Source organism: Schistocerca piceifrons, chromosome 1, assembly GCF_021461385.2.
Source record: "Schistocerca piceifrons isolate TAMUIC-IGC-003096 chromosome 1, iqSchPice1.1, whole genome shotgun sequence".
NCBI classification, from domain to species: Eukaryota; Metazoa; Arthropoda; class Insecta; order Orthoptera; family Acrididae; genus Schistocerca; species Schistocerca piceifrons.
Window position 1 is genome coordinate 14,951,634 of NC_060138.1, and position 24,543 is coordinate 14,976,176.

The window sequence follows — 24,543 nt, forward strand, 5'->3', positions numbered from 1 at the left end:
CAGATGTTTCAAGTTAGTTGCCTCTTTGGAAAGTGGAAGGTAAATTTGCAGGAAGAGTGCTGTAAGTTTGTGGTAAACAATTGGAACCTCAGCCCAGTCTCACACACTAGTTAAAAATTATTCACAAATGTAGAATTCCATATAAATGCTGATACTTGTGGATATTTGTTACTATTTAGCATTGCTAGCTCTGTTATAGCTGCTGACAAAAGGAATGGGCTTGTCACAAGTACAAATGGCAAATATTTAAACTGATACGTCATCACAGTATCTGCAGTGGTGAAGGCACCATCCTCAATGTGTTCTACAGGGTTTCAAAAGAACGTAGTGAGATCTCAATCCTCTTTGTTTCAGGTCAGATGTAAGAACGTTCAGTCGACATCGCACACTAGTCCTATTAGAAGTTTGTGGGATTGTAGCAATGTTGCATGTATGTCTGGCAGTAAATTTGCTACTGTCTAGTGGCTGCCATTCAGAGACAGAAAGCAGGGAACATATGACATGCATCGAACATGATCCTGTATTTGGTACTTCGCTGCTGTGTTTCTTTACTATTTGGTGTGGCGAGTCAAATATGCTTCCAACTGTACAGTTCTCAGATGCAGCTTCTAACTGGTCCCTCTTAATGTAGTTTAATGCACTCTCAGGATAAATAAGCTTCAGTTCTTTGTTCTCCTGTCTCTTGTTTTGTAAGGAGTAAAAACATACTTTAGCAACAGTACAGTTGCTGGAGAAGAGAATATCCTCCTTCCGAGCCAATTGCATGCACAATGACTCTCAGAACTCTTGTTAGACTGGGTTGTGCACGGGTGTCAATGCTTAATCTTGAGGCTCTGTTATTCCAGTTGACTCCGAGCCCCAAAAGCAGCACACTGACTTATAATACATCTCATTGAATCTACCATGAATGAAGTTGACAATTGTCTGGTTAACTGCAATGCAAGTTCTGCTTCCACCATGAACATATCTGAAGGGATGAAGAACTGATATGTTAATTAATTGTTCCAAGTTCACTGTTTACCAATCATAAGCAGTGCTGATCAGAACTTTAGTAGGAAGAACTTTACTGTCTTCTCTTGGATATACCAGCTGTGTGCTCTCCCTCCAGACGATATCCCCTTCATCCTGAAGTACTGTTGGTGGATGTGAGAAATCATTGCTGCTTCAAAGGCTGTGGCATACGACGACCCACGTATCTTATCTCCAGAGTTGTGGTTCCAGTGACATTGACTTGAAGAGATTCAATCAGTGAATGATGGATAAAACTTAACTTTTTCCCTGTGTTTAAAATAATACATGTCAGTTCACTCCTACTGGTTGGTCCTCTGACACTTACATGAGCAATTTTGCAAATATGTGAAGATGGAAGCAGTCATTCCAAGCTTGTTTGCTGTCTTGAGGTGGCTATTGGAGGTGGGAATATGGTGCTCACCCTCACATTTCTTATCCATGTATTTAGACTTCAAAATTTATTTCATCTGCTCATATGTGGCAGCTGTAACAGCAGTCCCAGCAACCAAATCCTTGGGTTCACCATTTAGATATCCATGGAGGTATATATGCTTATTCATAACTGACACCATTGCATTTTCGTCTATGGAAGCTATGAATTGATCCCAGAGCCAAGCCCATGCTTGTATGTCACCTGAGAAATGATTCAGTTTGATGGTAGGCAATATGATGTTTACGTAGGCGCATTTGTGACTGCAGAGGTTGGTGAATCTGGATTGGATGTATTTCTGTGGTCTGAAGATGCTCTTCATAAAAGCCCTTTTCACTTTTGGATAGTGCGTTTGCATTTGTCTGTTTAGTCCTCACAATGTTTTGTGTCAGCCTCCTATTCACTGTCATCCAGCAAATCCTGTGTTGAGTCATTAAATCTGGTCAGTTCTTCAATGGTTTCCGGCTGATATAGAGACAGTGAACATGCTTGTCTGTCTCACAATACATGTGGCGTTTGAATGCAGAGTTGTCTGCTTGTATTGCATTTTGAGGAAAATCATAGCTACACCTATCGTGGCATCCTCATGAGTTGTGGTTGCTGTAGCTAAGAGATGGTCATGCTGTCCAGTATTTATTGTTAACAGTCCTTAGGAACGTTCGCCGTTGGCTAACAGATGGCCCTGCTATCTAGTAGTGTGAGCAGTCCCATTTGTACTATGTAATTTTTGCCAGCTGCACAATATTGCATGCTGACTGTTGCATGGTGTGATTCTCTCTCTCTCTCTCTCTCTCTCTCTCTCTCTCTCTCTCTCTCTCTCTCTCATATATCACACACGTGCAGCAGAGGAGAGCACTGATTGAAGCCCTTAAGGAATGGCACAAAACAGTAAACAGTTACAGTATTGCTAGCAAAACAAATTTAAAAAGTTAAGTCGGAGGCAATTAACAGTTGTTGAATTGCGCAACAGCCTCAGTTATAGCAACGATGTTCTGATGGTTTAGGTGTCTGCAGAGCTTCAATGTGATGTGTTATAATATCATTGGCATGTGAAATCTTCCAAACAATTTTTTAATTCTTTGTTTTGATTTCCATCGTCCAGATCAAAAACATGAAGTTTAGTAGACTGAGATGGAAAATCATATATATGTATACAGTGCGACTGTAATGGAAAAATTTCCACCTGACAGTGATTGGTAATAGTGGAATCCAGTAGCAGCAATAAAGGTTTTCGTAGCAGCTGATGGTTTTTCAATACAGCTTTTGAAAAACAATGTGAAACTATATTAAAGCTTTTCCAGAAGTGAAGAGAGATGGAATCAGGCTGAGAGCCACCACCTACAGCTGTACTTGAATTCTTTTACTCTTTCTGTGTCGGAGTCATAGATTAATAAATGAACCCTAGAAGATAAGAAGGGATGTACATGAATTTAATTTTTGGCATAATGTCTACAGAACTGCAGCACTTGCTGTATACTGCTTGTTACGAACAGTTGTTTATGGAAAGTCATCAAGTAAAACAGAAATGATTTCTTGTTTCCAAAGGTAGTTTTATAGCCCCTGCTATTCCTTATCTTTATGAATGACTTACGAGACAATCAGAGCAGTCATCTTATGTTGCTGTCTAGAAAAGTCACCAGAAGATAAAAACCAATTGCAAAGATATCTTGTATGCTGCAAAAATTGGCAATGGACCCTAATCAATAAAAAGTGTGAGGCCATCCACATGCATGCTTACTGTAATTTGTTAAACTTCAGTAACATAACAAATCAGTAAATCTAAAAGCCATAAATTCAACTACATACCTAGGAATTATAATTACCAGCAACTTAAATTGGAAAGACCAAGTAGAAACTGTTTTGGGGAAGGTGAACCAAAAACTGCATTTTATTGACAGAACACTTAGAAAATGCAACAGATCTACTAAAGAAACTGCCTACACTATGCTTGTCCGTCCTCTTTCGGAGTATTGCTGTGTGGTGTGGGATCCTTAAGAGATGGGATTAACAGAGTACATTGAGAAAGTTCAAAGAAGGGCAGCACATTTTGTATTTTTGAGATATTTAAAAAGAGGAGACAGTGGCACAGATATGGTACAGGATTTGGGGTAGTCATCATTAGATCAAAGGCATTTTTCGTTGTTAAATAATAAAAGTCATGTGATTAGGGCCTCCCGTCGGGTAGGCCATTTGCTGGGTGCAAGTCTTTTGATTTGATAACACTTCGGCGACTTGCGCATCGATGGGGATGAAATGATGATGATTAGGACAACACAACACCCAGTCCCTGAGTGGAGAAAATCTCCAGCCCAGCCGGGAATCGAACCCGGGCCCTTAGGATTGACATTCTGTTGCACTGACCACTCAGCTATCGGGGGCGGACATTTTTCGTTGTTGTATGATCTTCTTACAAAATTTTAGTAACCAGCTTTCTCCTCCGAATGCAAAAATATTTTGTTGATGCCAACCCATGTACAGAGAAATTATCTTCATAAAAGAAGTCAGAGCTCACTTGGATAGATATTGATGTCATTTTTTTTCTGAACTCCGTTTGAGAGTGGAATAATTAGAAAATTAGTGTGAAGGTGGTTTGATGGACACTCTGCCAGATACCTAAATGTGGTTTGTAGATGTAGATGTTGCTCATTTCGTGCTGTTTGCATATTACTTTTATGTTTTGGTTTAATTGTAATTTTGATTGTTGTACATTCTGATGCTCTTGCCTGATTTTTCCACTGATCCTACTGCTTTTCATAAAATCAAACCTTCTTTCAAATTTAAGCATTTTTTGAATGCCCATCTGAAGCATCTTGTACATGAAAAGTATATAAATTGTATTTAAACATTTTCCCATTAGGTGGTGTTTCATTTTCAAACCAGAAGAGCAGGAGATGAATCTCAGGTTTTGGATGATAGTAGAAGTATGGGCAAGCCAATGGAACTGGTTCTCGGTAAAGGGTTTAAGCTAGAAGTTTGGGAAACTGCAGTAAAAATGATGGCGATACATGAAGTTGCAAAGTTCAAAGTTGACAAAAGTGTAAGTATTGACATGTTAATTAAGAGTGGAAATTCTTAATATAGTGTTAAATAATTTGATTATGGAAATAATGTATGACCTGCAAAATGCATGATAGGTTTTTATCTGCAGTTAACAGTTCCTTTTCAGAAGCAGTGTGTGACAAAATGGTATGCTCTGTATTTGGTACACCAGTCATTTTGAAATTCCTTGCAATAAGATAGTTTTGTAGTTTGTTGCTATGGATAAGTGGATTCACTTATGTGTTTTGTCTCTTTTGTGTCTGGGGACAAAAAGGTTGGTGAAAACTAAACTTACCTTCGTATTCCTTATGCACTGAAGAGAGAAGGAAACTGGTACACCTGCCTAATGTTGTGTAGGGCCGTGCGAGCATGCAGAAGTGTTGCAACACGACATGGAATGGACTCAACTAATGTCTGAAGTAGTTCTGAGGGGAATTGACACCATGAATCCTGCAGGGCTGTCCATAAATCCATAGGAGTACGAGGGGGTGGAGACCCCTTCTGAACAGCACATTGCAAGGCATCCCATATATGCCCAATAAGGTTTATATCTGGGGAATTTGGTGGCCAGCACAAGTGTTTAAACTCAGAAGAGTGTTCCTGGAGCCACTCGGTAGCAATTCTGGACAGGTGGGGTGTTGGAAATGCACAAGTCCGTCGGAATCCACAATGGACATGAATGGACACAGATGACCAGACAGAATGCTTACGTACGTTTCATCTGCCAGAGTCATATCTAGATGTGACAGGGGTTTCATACCATACCAACTGCACACACCGCCACACCATTAACAGTCTCCACCAGCTTGAACAGTCTCCTGCTGATATGCAGGGTCCATCGATTCATGAGGTTGTCTCCATACACGTACACATCCATCCGCTTGATATAATTTGAAACGGGCCTTACCTGACCAGGCAACATGTTTCCAATTGTCAACAGTCGAATGTCAGTGTCAGTGGGCCCAGGCGAGATGTAAAGCTTTGTGTCATGCAGTCATCAAAGGTACACGAGTGGACCTTCAGCTCCGAAAGCCCGTATTGATGATGTTTCATTGAATGATTCACATACTGACACTTGTTGATGGCCCAGCATTGAAATCTGTAGCAATTTGCGTAAGTGTTATACTTCTGTCATGTTGAAAGATTCTCTTCAGTCGTCATTGGTCCCGTTCATGCAGGATCTTTTTCCGATGTCAGAGATTTGATGTTTTACCAGATTCCTGATATTTATGGCACACTCGTGAAATGGTCGTATGGGAAAAATCCCCTCTTCATTGCTACCTCAGACACACTTGTCCGATCAGTCGTGCACCGACTTAAATCCTGATAACCTGCCATTGTAGCAGCAGTAACCAATCTAACACTTGTGCCAGACACTTGTCTTAAATAGGCATCTCTGGCCGCAGCACTGTATTCTGCCTCTGTATTTGAATACGCATACCTATACCAGTTTCTTTGGCACTTCAGTGTATACCCAGTTTGTAAACCATGGTGTCTGTGTCATATTAATTAGATCTCAATATTTTCCAATTCTTCAAATGTATTTAGTAGTTGACTATTTATTTTTTAAGTTCGACATCAAGGTTTTATATTTTTGTATGAGGATAGTCAGCAAAACTTCGCTTTACCCATAGATTGCAGCATTAGGTGTGTGTGAATCCCATCCCTCCCTCCCTCTCCTATTTGCTAGTAAAGCTTTCTACAGGCTCCATGTGAAATTGCATGACTTTTGTCCAACAGATGCCAGTAGGCAGCTGTATGAATGAAGAACAGTTTCATGGTGTGCACGACCCGGGACAACCAGGAGATCTGGGAAAAACCCGGGAATTTTTTCATCCGGTAGAAAACCAGGAAAAACCCGGGAATTTTTACAAGTCCGGGAATTTTTACAAGTCCGGGAATTTTTCATTGTTTTAGTTTTCAGTTAGATTTTTGTAATTAGGGCTAGTGAGAACCAATATTCTAACAAAGGATATTACTGTGTGCCAGTATTGCAGAATAATACTGCAGCAATAAGACATGAACGGGAGAGAAAAAAAAGAAAATAAAACTTAAGTTACAAAGGAAATGCGCCATATACAACAACAAAACACAGTGCTCATACAAGCGTCTGCCAACAGCAAAATGTGTCAAAGGCTTTAGGAAGACTATGCAATGCTTCAGAACAACAAATTGCCTCTGATGAGCGCGACGTCACAACGGTTTACATTAGATTCCTTTGAGCAGTTGCGAGCGGGCTCATGCGCATGCACAGTTGCGTCGCTTATGAGTAGTACCTTCTCCCGCTTCTGGCTATGGAAGTGTGGTTGTTAGTTGTACACGCAGTAGCATCAAGCAGCTAGATGCTACATGGAAAAATTTTACTGGAGCGCCCAAGCTGCCAGATTGCCAGATTCACCTATGCTCAACAGGCCCAGATCTTGGGGGCAGAAGAGGGGGCAATTTCGGGGGGGGAGGGGGGGCAAATTCATATTATTGAGGAAAAAAACCTTGTTTCACAAAGTGACTAGCATCCAGTGCACGTTGGTCTAACGATTATTCATATGATTTTGAAACACATCCCTGTTGGTTTTTGGACATTTTTGAACACATTCTGAGTTGTTCCATTAAGTTTCGGGTGTGCAGCCGCAATAAATCTCCTTCTTCTAATATTTCGGCTGTATACCGTCCAGCCATCTTCAGAGTGAGTCACAAGACTGCCACTCCAGTGCTCGCTTCGTACCTTCATACTCGTGTACCGCGCAACTGCGCATGCGGCCACAGATGCAAATGCGCCAGAGACGTTGGTCGGCGGCAGAGACGTGCATAATGCGCGAGTTATATCTATGACTCCCCAGTCGATCTGTGTTGGCATATCAATGTATCATTGTGAGCTGCACTGTGACGATGTCTTTGTGAGTTTATTACAGCAAGTGCCGGATTCCTTGATTTATCAAGATTGAAACCACTATCTCTATTAATTAAATTCGTCGTCAAGCGAATTTCAATTGCCTCCTTCACTATCGAGTCCCAAAAGGATGATGTAGTTGCCTAAATTTCGACGTTGTCATACAACATACTGTGACCATTATCAATACAGTGCTCTGCCACTGCCGACTTGTTAGGTTGTAAAAGTCGTGTGTACCTCCGGTGTTCTGTACATCTTTCTTGGACAGTACGAGTTGTTTGTCCGATGTAAGAAAGGCTGCATTCACACGGAATTTTGTGAACTCCAGATTTTCGGAGCAGCAAATCATCTCTGACGGAGCCCACGAGTGCAGCTGTCCTGGGTGGAGGACGAAAAATCACTTTTACTTTGTGTCTGCCGAGAATCCGTCCTATTTTTGATGAGAGGCTACCCACATATGGCAGGGAGGCCATCGATTTAAAGGTTTCTTCATCTTCTTCTGCTTTCTATGTGGCCTCTTTCGGTTTCATTTTCAGTGCCCTGTATTTGTTGTGGAGAGTGCCCATTGTCTTCAAACACTCTTTGTAAGTGGGAAAGTTCATCTTGCAGACTGCTTTCATCAGAAATAATATGCGCTCTGTGGGTCAAAGTTCGGAGAACACTCATTGTCTGGGCAGGATTGTGGCAGCTATTTGCACGTTAATACAAATCGGTGTGCGTCGGCTTCCTATACACTTAATGTCCCAAAGTGCCATCCTCTCTGCGCCGAACCAAGACATCCAAGAATGGAAGGCATCCCTCCTTTTCAATTTCCATTGTGAACTTTATTTGATCATGGAGGGAGTTCAGATGTCTTAAGAAGGCTTGCAAGTTGTCTTCACCAAGGGGCCAAACTACAAAGGTGTTATCAACATACCTCCAGAATAGCGTTTGTTTCAAGTCAGCAGATTCAAGCGCCTTCTCCTCGAAGTCCTCCATAAATAAATTGGCCACCAGAGGGGATAAGGGACTATCCATGGCGACTCCGTCCATCTGTTCAAAAAATTCGTTGTTAAATAAGAAATATGTGGAATAACAGGCAGGAAAGATTACTTGTTATCATCTCGGTGTATCCAAGAAAATGAAATTTTGATAGAAAGTTTTGACCAGACCACTACACTAGTAAGGGCCAGTTGTACAGTCCCCGGCCAGCAGGCATTAAGTTCTATTCTGGGAGTATTGCGGAAAACGCTTTGTACGAACACCCAACCGTAGAATAAATGCGGAATAACTAAATCGGTGATTGTAGCAGGGTTAGTGAAGTTAACCGGAGAATAAGTTTTGACACAAGCAGGAATAGTTACAGAATTACTGGTGACAAGATTATTTGTTAGAACGAGGAAGGAGAAGATGAGAAGCTGGAGCGTATGAATGAAATGTGAAATTATTACCTAACATAAAGCTTTTTGCTTGTAGTAGGCCTAATAAACATTTGATAGTGTTTCTTTGTGAATTGTATTCTGTCCAGTCATAAAAATGACCATTTGCTCTAAAACAGTCTCTTTTATTTTGGGTGTATTCCAATTGCTGCAATATTAGACAGGCCTATTTCGTTTTATCTAGCAGACAGTGACAGAATACACGTAATTAGCTCCAGAAACAACACCAGTCTTGGGTACTATTTGTATTAACAGCTTTTTCCATATTAGACGATGACATTTCATTTTTTCATGCAGCAAAAGGTTTGATGAACTTCGATGAGATAATAGATTATTTCGCAGAAAGGAAAGCACGCCATGTAAAGCCATAGCCTGATTAGAGAGAAAAGAACGCTAGGACTTAAGGACTGGAGAAATGTGTACTGTATCTTGCTTGTCTCTTGTCTTTACTGGTTTTGTGTATCCTATATTTAATTTTATGTCACACAAAACAGCAAGTTATTAGCTAATAGGCAATAAAGAGTGAAAATTTTCTGAAGAGTTCTTGTTGTCCTGGTTACAGGTAATCCCATCCAGTATTAATTGCGAGGGGAAGGCTGTCAAACCGGCAGACTGTGAGCAGGTTAGGCACCACAGGACGTTTTAATTTGCACTATCCCGAATATAGTTTGATGGCATCCATTACAAAATATACACGTTTGAAATCAACATAGCGAAATACAGTGACGTGCAGTAAAAGAATGCTGTGTGAAGTGGCGTGACACTGCACTTTGGCACACTAAAGACCAAATAACAAGTCTTACATTTACTCGAAGACATATGTTTTATCTATCAGACTCTGCAGAAAGATATGCGCTACAAAATCAACATTTTTTGGAAAGTTGATTTAATTTTTAGAGTCCTACCTCAAAGGCTGGAGGAAGGGGAGAGGAGGGGCGCCACTATCTAGTATTGCCCCGGTTCGTAAATATCGTAGATCCATGACAGAGGACTCTTCAGTTGTAGTGGGGAGGAGGGTAGTCTCCTTGTGACCCTTGTTTACGTTTAGTGATTTTGCTGTTTCCTCTTCATTCATTGCTCTCACGTCAAATGAAAACAAAATGAATTTCTGTGGCCGGGAACTATCAAGTGAATTAAAATACATTTACGTAATTACAGAAGGCTAAAATAAGTTATTAGTTTCAGATTTTATTTTATTTCCACCTTTCTAACAGTCAAGCGTTAGTCGCCTTGCAGAACAATTAAGTTATTTTTGCCGGTTTGCTAAAGAAATTTGGCTTTTATTACTCTTTTCCGTTGAGGCAATCCATTTATTTGAAACTAAGTGTTTAATTCCACACTACTGGCTGCTTTTAACTGTTCACTGTATTTCAAGTGCACGTTTTCGTCTTCTAGCACATGGTATTATGCGATCTCGATTTCAGTGCTTTGGAAAGTCACATGCGTTGTTTGGTGGAATTCGAATTATACTTTCGTAATACGAAAATATGCAGCGTACATGTTGCTGCACATCACAGATCTTTCCAAAACTCCCCCCCCCCCCCTCCCCCAGTTTACAAGGCCATAACGATTCAATGGATTGATAAGATAGTTCCGAGGAAAAGTATACTGTCACTTAACACGGGAAAGGTGTATTTTCACTCAGGAGAAAGTGTATTTTTAACCGGCAAATCCGGGAATTTTTTTTTCTCGTCCGTATATACACCCTGAGTTTGCAAATTGTCAAAAATGAGAAAATCAAGTACAGTGTGTTTCAAAATGAATATAAGGGTTTTAAGGCTGTGTAGCATTTAATGCGTTCACCTTGTAGTTATAGGTAATACATCAAATGAAAGAGCAGCTTAAACAGTCTCTCTTGCAAGTGTGCAGTGTGCACATCATTCTTCACATATCCAGTCAATAGGCGGGTTCCTCCCAAACCTTCATCAGTGTGTCTGGATTATTGTTGCATCTATGTGCTGCTTCTAAAGTTGGGTACATCAAGTGGTAGTGGAGGTACTGTGGTGGTCCCACCTGCTTTTTTTTCTATATGCGATGCTACACTGGCTGAAAAATGGGTTATGGATTCACACTGACTACTCTAAATGATGTAGCCGACAGATACACAGTTACGTTTTACAGTGCTTTAATTTCACTGTTCTCATCACCCCCAATATTGCACAGTTATGTGGCCAGTGCACTATTGTTTAAACTTTCCATAAGCCACATTAATAGTTTGCAGGCGAAACTACACATACTGCTACGATAGTTTACTGTTGAACAGCTACGAGCAGTAAAACCTAACCACAAAGTTCACAGTTCTTGAAGAATAATTAGGTACGTATGGAGCAGACACTGTCACTGTTTTTACACATGGCCTAATTGTTTAACATGTATTCCACAGTTAATTTGTAGCATTGTTGTTGTTCTAACCAGCACAGGTTACTCGTCTGAAACTCGGCCATAGACTGACTGTCTTGTGACCAAAAATCGGGCCCTTATATATCATTACAATAATTGATACTGAAACTACACATTGTTCAAAGTTAAATTTACAGAAATTACAATTAAAACTTGACTCATTAACAGAATACATTGAAAAAATTTTAACAGTGTCTTCAACTACAAGGGTTAAGCCGAAATTTTTGTTTAAATAATGAAATTAACAAATATCATTATGCAAAGAATACTTTTGACAAAAATGTTAATTACTTTGGAATTAATTCAGGGCTGGTGGTTTTGCTAACATGTATTCGAATAGAGCCTAATAGGTACTTTAAGATTACTAGCATTTTGTCTTCCAGACGTTTATAACTAGTGCAGAATTTAAATTTTTTTGTATGTCAACAATAGAATTTAAGTTATCAAACAATCACTTATTTCACCCTATAACAAATGATGCAAACTAGGTGTTGTTGTTGTGGTCTTCAGTCCTGAGACTGGTTTGATGCAGCTCTCCATGCTACTCTATCCTGTGCAAGCTGCTTCATCTCCCAGTAACTACTGCAACCTAAATCCTTCTGAATCTGCTTAGTGTATTCATCTCTTGGTCTCCCTTTACGATTTTTACCCAATACTAAATTGGTGATCCCTTGATGCCTCAGAACATGTCCTACCAACCGATCCCTTCTACTAGTCAAGTTGTGCCACAAATTTCTCTTCTCCCCAAATCTATTCGATACCTCCTCATTAGTTATGTGATCTACCCATATAATCTTCAGCATTCTTCTGTAGCACCACATTTCAAAAGCTTCTATTCTCTTCTTGTCCAAACTACTTATCGTCCATGTTTCACTTCCATACATGGCTACACTCCATACAAATACTTTCAGAAACAACTTCCTGACATTTAAATCTATACTCGATGTTAACAAATTTCTCTTCTTCAGAAATGCTTTCCTTGCCATTGCCAGTCTACATTTTATATCCTCTCTACTTCGGCCATCATCAGTTATTTTGCTCCCCAAATAGCAAAACTCCTTTACTACTTTAAGTGTCTCATTTCCTAATCTAATTGCCTCAGCATCACCCGACTTAATTCGACTACATTCCATTATCCTCGTTTTGCTTTTGTTGATGTTCATCTTATATCCTCCTTTCAAGACACTATCCATTCCGTTCAACTGCTCTTCCAAGTCCTTTGCTGTCTCTGACAGAATTACAATGTCATCGGCAAACCTCAAAGTTTTTATTTCTTCTCCATGGATTTTAATACCTACTCGAGTAAAAATTCCAGATGTGCAGTAGCACATTGTTATGTTAGAGTCACCGTTACATAATTTAACTAACTAGGAATAGTCAAAATAAATCAGAATATCAATTACACACATAAAACTAAGCACAAAATTAGATCTGGTGTTATTTACTTTAAAACTGAGTACTAATCTTTTTCTTTTACAAAGATACAGATTATATTCACGTATGTTAATGGTAAATTGTAAAAAGTGAAAAAAGAATTTAAGGAGGTAGATGGCAAAACAAGAAGGAAATTAAAATTATCCCAGCTTGCTTTGTCACATCACCCTGTCATTGACCAGATAGATATTGCTGATAGCTAACTGGACAATTCAGTGACCACTAGTGACGCCAGAAATTGGGTTTCAAATCTACACACAAAAAAGTTATTACATACAAAATCTTATCAAAATTGCAGGAAATATGTTTTTCAAATTCTTACTTATGTGAACTGGCCATACAAAAATACCCATACAAAATATTTACACACCAATCACAAAATATCTACAAGTTTTACTTTTAACAAAATTTATCCATCTTCATCATAAGAGATGTCCTTTTTGAGTAAAACAAGGATTACATTTTAAAACACGTACCACTTTGTACAAGTCCTGTCTTGCTAAACAAAATAGATCTTCGTGGATTAAAAAGAAGACTGTGCGTTGCAGTTCTCTTGCTCAATGTTCAGTATTTTTCACAAGCACTTTCACTTTTTCAACAAGCTGCAACACACTTTCTCACCCAGCTGTCCACACCTTCAACAGGTCCAAGTGGCAGTTAGCAAGGAAATGCACCGCGATTAGTTCCATTGGAGGTGGCTCTCCTTCGCCACAGTACATGCAAAAATCAAACAAAATACCCTACTTTTGTACACTTATTTTTATTTCTAGCTTAAGTCTAAGGAAAAATGTTTAACACTAATGGCTAACGATAGTCATTACATCATAGCTATATAAGTTACATAGTTCTCATAACATTACAATAATTAACACTAAAATTGGCTATAGTACAAAAGGTGTAGACTAGAAAAACTTTTAAATCAAGTGCACGTAACATTACAAAGCATTACTCTAAGTGATAACTGCCTGAAAGTGGTCAAATTTGAATCTCTTTCCCCTTTTGCGAAATAGCAAAAACTCGAGATGTGCATTACCTCAAGTAAAAATTCCAGATGTGCAGTAGCACATCGTTATGTTATGAAGAAAGAATAGTCACCATTACATAATTTAATAACTATTCAGAACAAAATTAAATGGATGGAAGTCGTACCAAATCGTTGCTCTACTTCTCTACTCCACTCTGAGCTCTACTCTCATTCAAACTGAAAATTAAATCCTCACAAAATGTCACCAAATGGTTGACATGTCAAAAATATTTACATCAGTCTAGCACCACTGTTACCAGTTAATCAGTAAACTTATTGTTATTCGTCCCAGCTTCAAGCTTATTAAGTCTCCAGAACACAAATAGAAGTTTTCAGATAATGTATAGATCTGATGATGCAGCATTATATGACTTGTACCTCACTAAATTATTGCTCTTTATCTTAAGTCAATGCTGCAGTGTCATGATTTGCACAATATACACAGTACCCAATGCTGCCTAGAACTTCAATACAGTTACACCACATTTGTTTGTATACAGTTATCTTTTTCATTAATCATGTCTGTCAGCTCCATTATTTTACTTGCATTTCTTACCTTGTTAACTCGTGGAGTGCATTCTCAAAAAATATCCCTACTAACCATTAATACCATAACATTATTCATTATTTTATTATTTCATTATTGTTTCATTATCTAATAAATAAACACCTGCTCTGCTTAACTAATGCAAAATTTACTCTATTAAAAAACACTCCACTGTAACAGATCCTTATGCTAAGGCAAACTTAACTCTCTTTACTGATCAGACCAACCATTATTTCACTGTATTACTTCAATTTGCTTGATATTCTAGCCTGAAGGGTGATATACATACAAACCACGCTAATATAGTCCACACACATTACTCCAGGCAACTATGTTTAAAGCTATAATTCCTTAATGTTACAAAATTTCATGCTATTACAAGCGATACTAGCTAGGAGTAGTCAAAATAAATCAGAAAATCAATTACATGCATAAAACTAAGCACAAAATTAGATCTGGTGTTGTTTACTTTAAAACTGAGGACCAATCTTTCTATTATACGAAGATACAGATTATATTCATGTATGTTAATGGTAAATTGTAAAAAGTGAGAAAACAAATTTATGGAGGTAGATGTCAAAACAAGAGGCGAATTAAAATTATCCCTGCTTGTTTCGTCACAGCACGTTCACAAGATCCTTTGTGAAGTGCCAAAGGTAAAAGTCTCATGGCATCTCATTGTATGTGAATGTGTAGGTCATGCAAAACAAGCCGTATAATCCAGCCCCTTGCAGCCTATCCAGTGGACAGGTACAGTGTATTTTAACCAATCACACACTGAGTTATGCCAGTGAGGTGGCACATCATCTTGCTGCCAAATAAAGTTCTGGGTTCAACTTCTTCCAGTTGAAAACAGAGCCATAGTTCTAGTTTATGAAGATAAGAAACACTAGTTACAGTCACTTCACTGATAAAGAATAGCCCGTAAACATTCTGCCAAGATATGACACTGGAAGCATTCAATTTAAGGGAGTCTCATTGTAACTGTATCATCTTGTAGGGATTTCCTGAACTTGAGATATGCAAGTTGTGTGTTCACATTTACACTTACATCAAAAGTCGAGTGATCAGGATATAGTTGAATGTGTCTCCTTAAAAATCTCCACACGGGTGTCATTGAAGTTACTAATTAATAACTAGAATTACAGATTGATTTCTTGGGGCTACACATGAAAGACTCACTCATTCAAAATGTTCTTCAATCATCGTTGGTCATTCTTTACTCTTCCCATTGCTCACAGGTGTACAAACAAAATTGTTTAATTGTTTGAGTTGTCTTTCATGTAATGTATGATTTATAACTGTAAGTTGAATGTAACAAATGCTCCAAAGCTTCAAAACCCTTATATTCATTTTGAAACACCTTGCTGAATGCAGTGATAAAGCTTATTGAAAAAGGAGATATGAAATAAATCAAAATTAATTAGATATTCGTAAATGTTTAAGGTCACACTTCTCCTCCTGTTTCTATCATGAAGAAATGGACTGTAAAATTTAAATGAGTCTTGTATACATGACACCAATAAAGTGCACCAATAGCAGAAATTGTCCAAAAAGTGTGTGGTGTGATCTTGAAGATGTGTGAAATTGCTAAGATTTTAGAAATTTCAAAAGAATGTATATTTTGCACATAACAAAAAGATCATGCAGGAGTGGTGCCATGTCCACTCCAGGGAGGTCATAAATGAATTCCCATGACAATTCCCAAACAGTGTTTGGTGCAATTAAAAAAAAAATTAAAAAAAATTGCTCTGAACCAGACTTAAAACAACAATTGAAAGCTCTGTGTTGAATCCTGTTATTCCCATGTCTTTGTGTTATTCTGTCACAAGTGAGTAAAGGGTTGGATGAAAAGAGATTCATGGTTTAATGATATAAGAAAAGTAACCCAGGACCCCTGATCAGGGTAGACTTGCTAGATAGGTCTAGAGGAAAAATAGATCATTGAGAACCCTATAGTTTAGAAATGGCAGATGAAAATCAGGGTGGTGGTTTTGGTGAAGGTGGCAGCAGCAGCGACATGAGGTGATATATTTAGTACTATCAGTAGCACAGATTAAGGTAATCAGCAGTATCCCACCTTTGGGAATTATTAGTCTCATCCTTGGTGAGGAGAGAGGCTTAGGTCAGGGAAAGTTACAGAGGAAAAGCATATCACTCAGATGCCAGGACACACATCTTTTGAGAATGGGAGAAGACAAAGATGTCAGGGGAGGATCAGAGAGGTCAATAGTAATATATCATTAAGCAACATGCCTCCGTAAGTCCAGAGACAATGACAAAGTGAGAAGTAAGAGTGTATGAAGTAGAAGAGAAATTAACCCTTTTGCAGGCCTTGGGGGTATACTTCCCTTTACATGTGATTGTTTACAGTGTTTTAGGGAATATATGTTAACACTTCTGTGCATTCTTGGCATCTGGTGGCAGTTAGCTGCACCGGCTGTAGTCTCTGTTTATTGCGAAATACAGCTTTGAGGACTGTGGGAAGTACATATCCCACCAAACAATGGTGATTTAACACTTATTGGGAAGTACGGTTACCACCAAAGTAGTTTCCAGAAGGGGCTTTGGAAGTGTACTTACCACAAAATTAATCTGTCATTTGTGGTCATTGGGAGGCATACTTACCACCAATTTAGGGATACTGCAAAACTTTTGGGAATACTTCTTACCACATCTGTCTATATCTGACATCTCGTGGTAGTACACTGCATCAGGTGTATTAAAAGTGATACAACAATCAGTTTCCATTTGTCATGGGATCACTGCTGTTGTCGAAACACATTGCTTCACTTCTGTAAAATACATGGGGCGTAATAAAGTTTCTAGGATTGTTTTCACATTGTGGCAACTAAACTCTAATAACAGTAACAATTATTTTCTACATAAAGTTAAAGAAAACAAAATATTAACAGAAAAGAATGGCAACACACAATGGCTCACATCAGGGAAATTGGAAATCCATTTACCACCATAGGTGCCATGGTGATATTTATACCACCATAGTTTTTGGTCATAAATCACAAAAATTAAATTATCGAAAAATAAATATAGAAAGTTGATCACAATTCTAATAGGACAGGAAAAAAAAAAAATCTTCGCTGATTTGCTACAAAAAATGCGCCCGCAAAAGGGTCAATAGTTTGGTTAAAAATGAGGAGGAAAACAAGGTGTAGAACATAAGGAAGATCATGTGAGAAAACTAAGATTGGGTGGGAGGATCAAAATAGCCCGTGTGGGCTCTCAGGCACTCAAGTCTCTCGAATCACGCTGTTCACTAAATGACAGTGTGGAATTGTATCAAATGCCTATCTGAAATGGTGAAATGTGACACCAGTGTGTATTGTGGATCTTGTGGACAAGAAGAGTGATGTGACTTTCACAGAATCTGTTTTTGCAGAGTATATTTTGATTTTTAGGAGATACTCGTTTTCTAAAAAGTCATAAAGCATGTTCCATAATTCTGCAACAGACATATGTCAGCAATATAGGCCTTTCTTGTAATGGAAATAGCAGGCTGGAGTGGCCGTGCAGTTCTAGGTGCTACAGTCTGGAGCCGAGCGACTGCTCCGGTCACAGGTTCGAATTGTGCCTCGGGCATGGATGTGTGTGATGTCCTTAGGTTAATCAGGTTTAATTAGTTCTAAGTTCTAGGCGACTGATGACCTCAGAAGTTAAGTCGCATAGTGCTCAGAGCCATTTGAACCATTTTTGTAATGGCAGTAACAACATTTGTTTTTTTTTTCTCCTGACACTAGCCACTCTTTGTTGCTCCAATGGTCTACAGTAAACTATTTCTAGAAGAGCAAACTCATTCATATAATGAATTTGACGCAATTGCCTTTGGAGTGCTGAGTAATTTTAGTTGAGTTTCTATTCTGCAGTCATCTATATCAGTATCTGCCATTTTAGCATTTGCACTAGATATGAAAGGGGGCCTCCCCCCATGAACCATGAACCTTGCCGTTGGTGGGAAGGCTTGCGTGCCTCAGTGATACAGATAGCTGTACCGTAGGTGCAACCACAACGGAGGGGTATCTGTTGAGAGGCCAGACAAACGTGTGGTTCCTGAAGAGGGGCAGCAGCCTTTTCAGTAGTTGCAAGGGCAACAGTCTGGATGATTGACTGATCTGGTCTTGTAACAATAACCAAAACAGCCTTGCTGTGCTGGTACTGCAAACGGCTGAAAGCAAGGGGAAACTACAGCTGTAATTTTTCCCGAGGGCATGCAGCTTTACTGTATGATTAAATGATGATGGCGTCCTCTTGGGTAAAATATTCCGGAGGTAAAATAGTCCCCCATTTGGATCTCCGGGCGGGGACTACTCAAGAGGATGTCGTTATCAGGAGAAAGAAAACTGGCGTTCTACGGATCGGAGCGTGGAATGTCAGATCACTTAATCAGGCAGGTAGGTTAGAAAATGTAAAAAGGGAAATGGATAGGTTAAAGTTAGATATTGTGGGAATTAGTGAAGTTCGGTGGCAGGAGGAACAAGACTTCTGGTCAGGTGACTACAAGGTTATAAACACAAAATCAAATAGGGGTAATGCAGGAGTAGGTTTAATAATGAATAGGAAAATAGGAATGCGGGTAAGCTACTACAAATAGCATAGTGAACGCATTGTTGTGGCCAAGATAGATACGAAGCCCACACCTACTACAGTAGTACAAGTTTATATGCCAACTAGCTCTGCAGATGACGAAGAAATTGAAGAAATGTATGATGAAATAAAAGAAATTATTCAGGTAGTGAAGGGTGACGAAAATTTAATAGTCATGGGTGACTGGAATTCGAGAGTAGGAAAAGAGAGAGAAGGAAACGTAGTGGTTAAATATGGATTGGGGGAGAGAAATGAAAGAGGAAGCCGTCTGGTAGAATTTTGCACAGAGCATAACTTAATCATAGCTAACACTTGGTTTAAGAATCATGAAAGAAGGTTGTATACATGGAAGAACTCTGGAGATACTCACAGGTTTCAGATAGATTATATAATGGTAAGACAGAGATTTAGGAAACAGGTTTTAAATTGTAAGACATTTCCAGGGGCAGATGTGGACTCTGACCACAAGCTATTGGTTATGACCTGTAGATTAAAACTGAAGAAACTGCAAAAAGGTGGGAACTTAAGGAGATGGGACCTGGATAAACTGAAAGAACCAGAGGTTGTACAGAGTTTCAGGGAGAGCATAATGGAACAATTGACAGGAATGGGGGAAAGAAATGCAGTAGAAGAAGAATGGGTAGCTTTGAGGGATGAAATAGTGAAGGCAGCAGAGGATCAAGTAGGTAAAAAGACGAGGGCTAGTAGAAATCCTTGGGTAACAGAAGAAATACTGAATTAATTGATGAAAGGAGAAAATATAAAAATGCAGTAAGTGAAGCAGGCAAAAAGGAATACAAACGTCTCAAAAATGAGATCGACAGGAAGTGCAAAATGGCTAAGCAGGGATGGCTAGAGGACAAATGTAAGGATGTAGAGGCTTATCTCACTAGGGGTAAGATAGATACTGCCTACAGGAAAATTAAAGAGACCTTTGGAGATAAGAGAACGACTTGTATGAATATCAAGAGCTCAGATGGAAACCCAGTTCTAAGCAAAGAAGGGAAAGCAGAAAGGTGGAGGGAGTATATAGAGGGCCTATACAAGGGCAATGTACTTGAGGACAATATTATGGAAATGGAAGAGGATGTAGATGAAGATGAAATGGGAGATACGATACTGCGTGAAGAGTTTCACAGAGCACTGAAAGACCTGAGTCGAAACAAGGCCCCCCCGAGTAGACAACATTCCATTGGAACTACTGACGGCCTTGGGAGAGCCAGTCCTGACAAAACTCTACCATCTGGTGAGCAAGATGTATGAAACAGGCGAAATACCCTCAGACTTCAAGAAGAATATAATAATTCCAATCCCAAAGAAAGCAGGTGTTGACAGATGTGAAAATTACGGAACTATCAGTTTAATAAGCCACAACTGCAAATACTAACACGAATTCGTTACAGACTAATGGAAAAACTAGTAGAAGCCGACCTCGGGGAAGATCAGTTTGGATTCCGTAGAAATACTGGAACACGTGAGGCAATACTGACCTTACGACTTATCTTAGAAGAAAGATTAAGGACAGGCAAACCTACGTTTTTAGCATTTGTAGACTTAGAGAAAGCTTTTGACAATGTTGACTGGAATACTCTCTTTCAAATGCTGAAGGTGGCAGGGGTAAAATACAGGGAGCAAAAGGCTATTTACAATTTGTACAGAGACCAGATGGCAGCTATAAGAGTCGAGGGGCATGAAAGGGAAGCAGTGGTTGTGAAGGGAGTGAGACAGGGTTGTAGTCTCTCCCCGATGTTATTCAATCTGTATATTGAGCAAGCAGTAAAGGAAACAAAAGAAAAATTTGGAGTAGGTATTAAAATCCATGGAGAAGAAATAAAAACTTTGAGGTTTGCCGATGACATTGTAATTCTGTCAGAGACAGCAAAGGACTTGGAAGAGCAGTTGAACGGAATGGATAGCGTCTTGAAAGGAGGATATAAGATGAGCATCAACAAAAGCAAAACGAGGATAATGGAATATAGTTGTATTAAGTCAGGTGATGCTGAGGGAATTAGATTAGGAAATGAGGCACTTAAAGTAGTAAAGGAGTTTTACTATTTGGGGAGCAAAATAACTGATGATGGTCAAAGTAGAGAGGATATAAAATGTAGACTGGGAATGGCAAGGAAAGCGTTTCTGAAGAAGAGAAATTTGTTAACATCGAGTATAGATTTAAGTGTCAGGAAGTCATTTATGAAAGTATTCGTATGGAGTGTAGCCATGTATGGAAGTGAAACATGGACGATAAATAGTTTGGACAAGAAGAGAATAGAAGCTTTCGAAATGTGGTGCTACAGAAGAATGCTGAAGATTAGATGGGTAGATCACATAACTAATGAGGAAGTATTGAAAAGGATTGGGGAGAAGAGAAGTTTGTGGCACAACTTGACTAGAAGAAGGGATCGGTTGGTAGGACATGTTCTGAGGCATCAAGGGATCACCAATTTAGTATTGGAGGGCAGCGTGGAGGGTAAAAATCATAGAGGAAGACCAAGAGAAGAATACACTAAGCAGATTCAGAAGGATGTAGGTTGCAGTAGGTACTGGGAGATGAAGAAGCTTGCACAGGATAGAGTAGCATGGAGAGCTGCATCAAACCAGTCTCAGGACTGAAGACCACAACAACAACAACAACAACAATGAAAGGGGGAACATATTAGCCTTCTACAACGAAACTATTTTGCAAGACCAGATTCAGTAGTTCGGCCCTCTCTCTGTGACTTAGTGAGTGAACAGATTTTGATACACTTACTGACTTTAGATAGGAGGACCAAAACTTCTCAGTTAGAGTTTTTAAGTCACATCATTTGGAAGAATTTTACTTTGAAATTCATGGAACAGTTGTCACATTGTTCTCTATAAGCGCATTTTCACTTTTTTCGGCTTTTGTTTCTCAAGTTTTTGACATTGCTTAAATTGGAGATGCAACTCTCTTTGTTTTCGTAATAACTTTCTAACTTGACTCTTGAAGCACAGTGGTGTCTTTGTCATCACTTATTTGACACTTACTTGTGCAAAGTGTATTATCAATACATCTGAATTTCATCCACTTTGCTCTTGATCTTCCTTGTCAGAGTTGAATATTTGATGTTGAATACTAAGGTACTCTGCAACGTGCATCCTGTTACTCATGAAAAAAATGAAAATGTCACTCATGAAAAAATGAAAATGTTTTCTTACTTTTGTTAACATATGCTGTAATACCTGTAGTCATTGATGTTATGTAAGGCTTGTGATCACTGATGGGCATCTCCTTAATAACTGATACGAAAATGAAGAGTCTGTTTTTGGAGGTCTAAGACATTGCCCTCTTGAGTTAGTTCTCAAACTATTTGCTTGAAGTAATTTTCAGAAGCTATGTTCAGAACAGTATCACATGACTCTCTGTCTCTGGAACTGGTTTTGATAGCATGACTTTCCACTCCTGTAGCTGACAAATTGTTGTAGTCACCCTCTACTACAATAGTATCAGCAGAAAACTTACCTAAATGTTCTGAAAGTTCTCTCTGAAGCATTCTGCTACTGCACTTTCTGACATTGTTGATCTATAGAACTGTCAGATTACAGTTTATGAACTGCATTAGGTATTACCAAATTTTTTTACAGCAATAAATACTCTGCCATCATTGGCATCTAACCTTCCTTTTTTTATATATGTTCCACTTTAAATTCAGGATTTTGTTAGTGTTCCAACTGCTGTAAAGAAATTATTCTGTGATAGTAAATGGCACAGAGAAACAAAGTTTTTCTTTCCCATTTGATTGTCAAATATAGCAATGTGTGAATCACGCAGCTGCTCAAATGACAGTGTGCATCAGCACTGTCCTTCGTCTGTCCCCCCCTCCCCCCTCCCCCCCTCCCCCATCCCCCCTCCCCCCCCCCCTCCCTCCGCCCTTCTTCTGCATCAGTGTTTGAGGTCTCTCTTCGTTTTTTCTTCCTCCCTGTGCACTCAAGGAGGCTGACTCATGCATTTGATGCATAACGTGTGACTGGATAACGTGTAATTCCCAGCCCCAGTTTAACAGGTAGGGTTCGTGTGTACCCCCTGGTATCGGCAGGGCCTAGGGAGGGGTTTTTGCCCAAGCTGTTACCTTCCCAGTTGCCAGCTGGTCCTTCTGGTTCGGAGGTGTGACTTAGCACTGCTATGCGGGTCATCACTCCACCTCTGCAGGCGCACCAGGCGAAGGCAGCAGAACTTCGCCTCGCATGCAGGAAATAGGCTTGTTCCGAGGTTGTGCACAAGAGCAGTAGAGGCCGGCAAATCTATGGATCTTATGGTTCATCCAATGTGCCATTTTCCTCAGCCAATTGGAGCCCACATCACCAGACCAGTAGCAATCTAATAGTCATCTGCCACACAAGTACAACTGCCCTTCACCATCGAGCAACAGGAAGTTCCACCTCCGCCAGCAGCAGCAGGAGATTGCGTGCATCATGCCACCACCCAGACTCAGTTTTGCCCTTGCTATCGAGAACAACGTACACAGCTATCGCTGCTCTGGCTGTGAACTCTGGTGCTGCTGCTTGTGAGATGAGAGTTTAATTTTCTGCCACCTGTTGATTTCTAAGAAGTTAGTTGTCTTTGTTTGCAAGAGAAATTTTCAGAAGATAGTCTCATGCAGATATTTACTTATGTTGTTTCCCAAGAGCCTTAAGTTGTCAAAGAAATTACTTGTTTATTTTCAAGAAGGACTTTTGTTATTTATTTTGAACTGCCAGTAGGTCGCAGAACGTAACATTTGTGAACATAAACTGAGTGTGTCAATAAATTGATTTGTGGGTGTAATCATTGACTTACTGTGAAAGTGCCCCAGCTAGGACACTTCCTGATCTTCCACCCCATGGTTGGGCAAGGCTCACATTCAGATGTTGCAGCACCTATCTCTTGCAGGCAAGCACTTTTTCCTTTGTATGTACAATTGCATTTGGGCAGATTGCACATTTCTCAGTTGCTGGTGTGAAGCCACTGTGACATCCATACCTAATCTCGTAAGGACAAACATCTTCCTTCTAGCTATGACTCGATTTGCATTTGACCATCTCTTCACTTTGTCGATCCATGCTGTGAACAGTTTTCTGCAGACATACCAGCCTGTGGCCAGGATTTTTAATTTGGAGAAAGCCTGTGACACCTGCTGGAGGATTGGTATCTCCCATACTCTATACACGTGGGGCTTCTGACACCATCAGCTCCATTTCCTTGAGTAATTTTTAAAAGACCATGTTTTCAAGGTAAATGTGAGTCTGTCCTTTCTGGGCACCTTTATTCAGATAACGGGGTGGGTCACATCAGTCTGATGGGAAATGAGGCTGCTGATGCTGCTGCCAAGGCTGCAGTTCTATCTCAGCCTGCTAGTTCTTCCATTTCTTCGAATGATCCCTGTGTTGCCATCTGTTGGCAGAGTGGTGTCACTTTGCCATCACAAATGGTCTTCTCTTCTCGGGAACAAGCTCTAGGGAATTAAACCTCTCCCAGCGTCTTGGACAACCTCCACTGATTTCTGTCATTGCAAGTTGCATATTGGGCAATGTCATTTTAGCCATTGCTATTTGTTGTGTGGTGATCCCCCCACCATTTTTTGCTCATTGTCATCAATCTTTGATGGTTCACCATTCCCTTATCCAGTGCCCTTTTTTTTAACTGTATACATTTCAGTGTTATGTTCGCCATCTGAGTTATTGGCGGTTTGAGTGAATGATGCAAGGGCTGTCGTTTGCGTTTTACTTTTTATTTATAGTAGCAATATGGTGAAG

The 24,543-nt window shown here is 39.6% G+C and overlaps 1 protein-coding gene across 5 annotated transcripts in view; it reads left to right on the top strand.

Annotated features, from left to right (window-relative positions):
* The window catches only part of LOC124712172 (AH receptor-interacting protein), a 179,463-nt gene that overhangs the window by 9,855 nt on the left and 145,065 nt on the right, over nt 1-24,543 (top strand). For 3 of the 5 annotated variants that reach the window (XM_047242478.1, XM_047242493.1, XM_047242470.1), the window contains exons 2-3: nt 4,299-4,478; nt 9,348-9,407. The exons of 1 other annotated variant lie outside the window; for it this stretch is intronic. In XM_047242478.1, the coding sequence (XP_047098434.1) occupies nt 4,299-4,478; nt 9,348-9,407 (240 nt within the window). The remainder of the gene's footprint in view (nt 1-4,298; nt 4,479-9,347; nt 9,408-24,543) is intronic. One more of the 5 variants, XM_047242486.1, reaches the window with a different exon arrangement.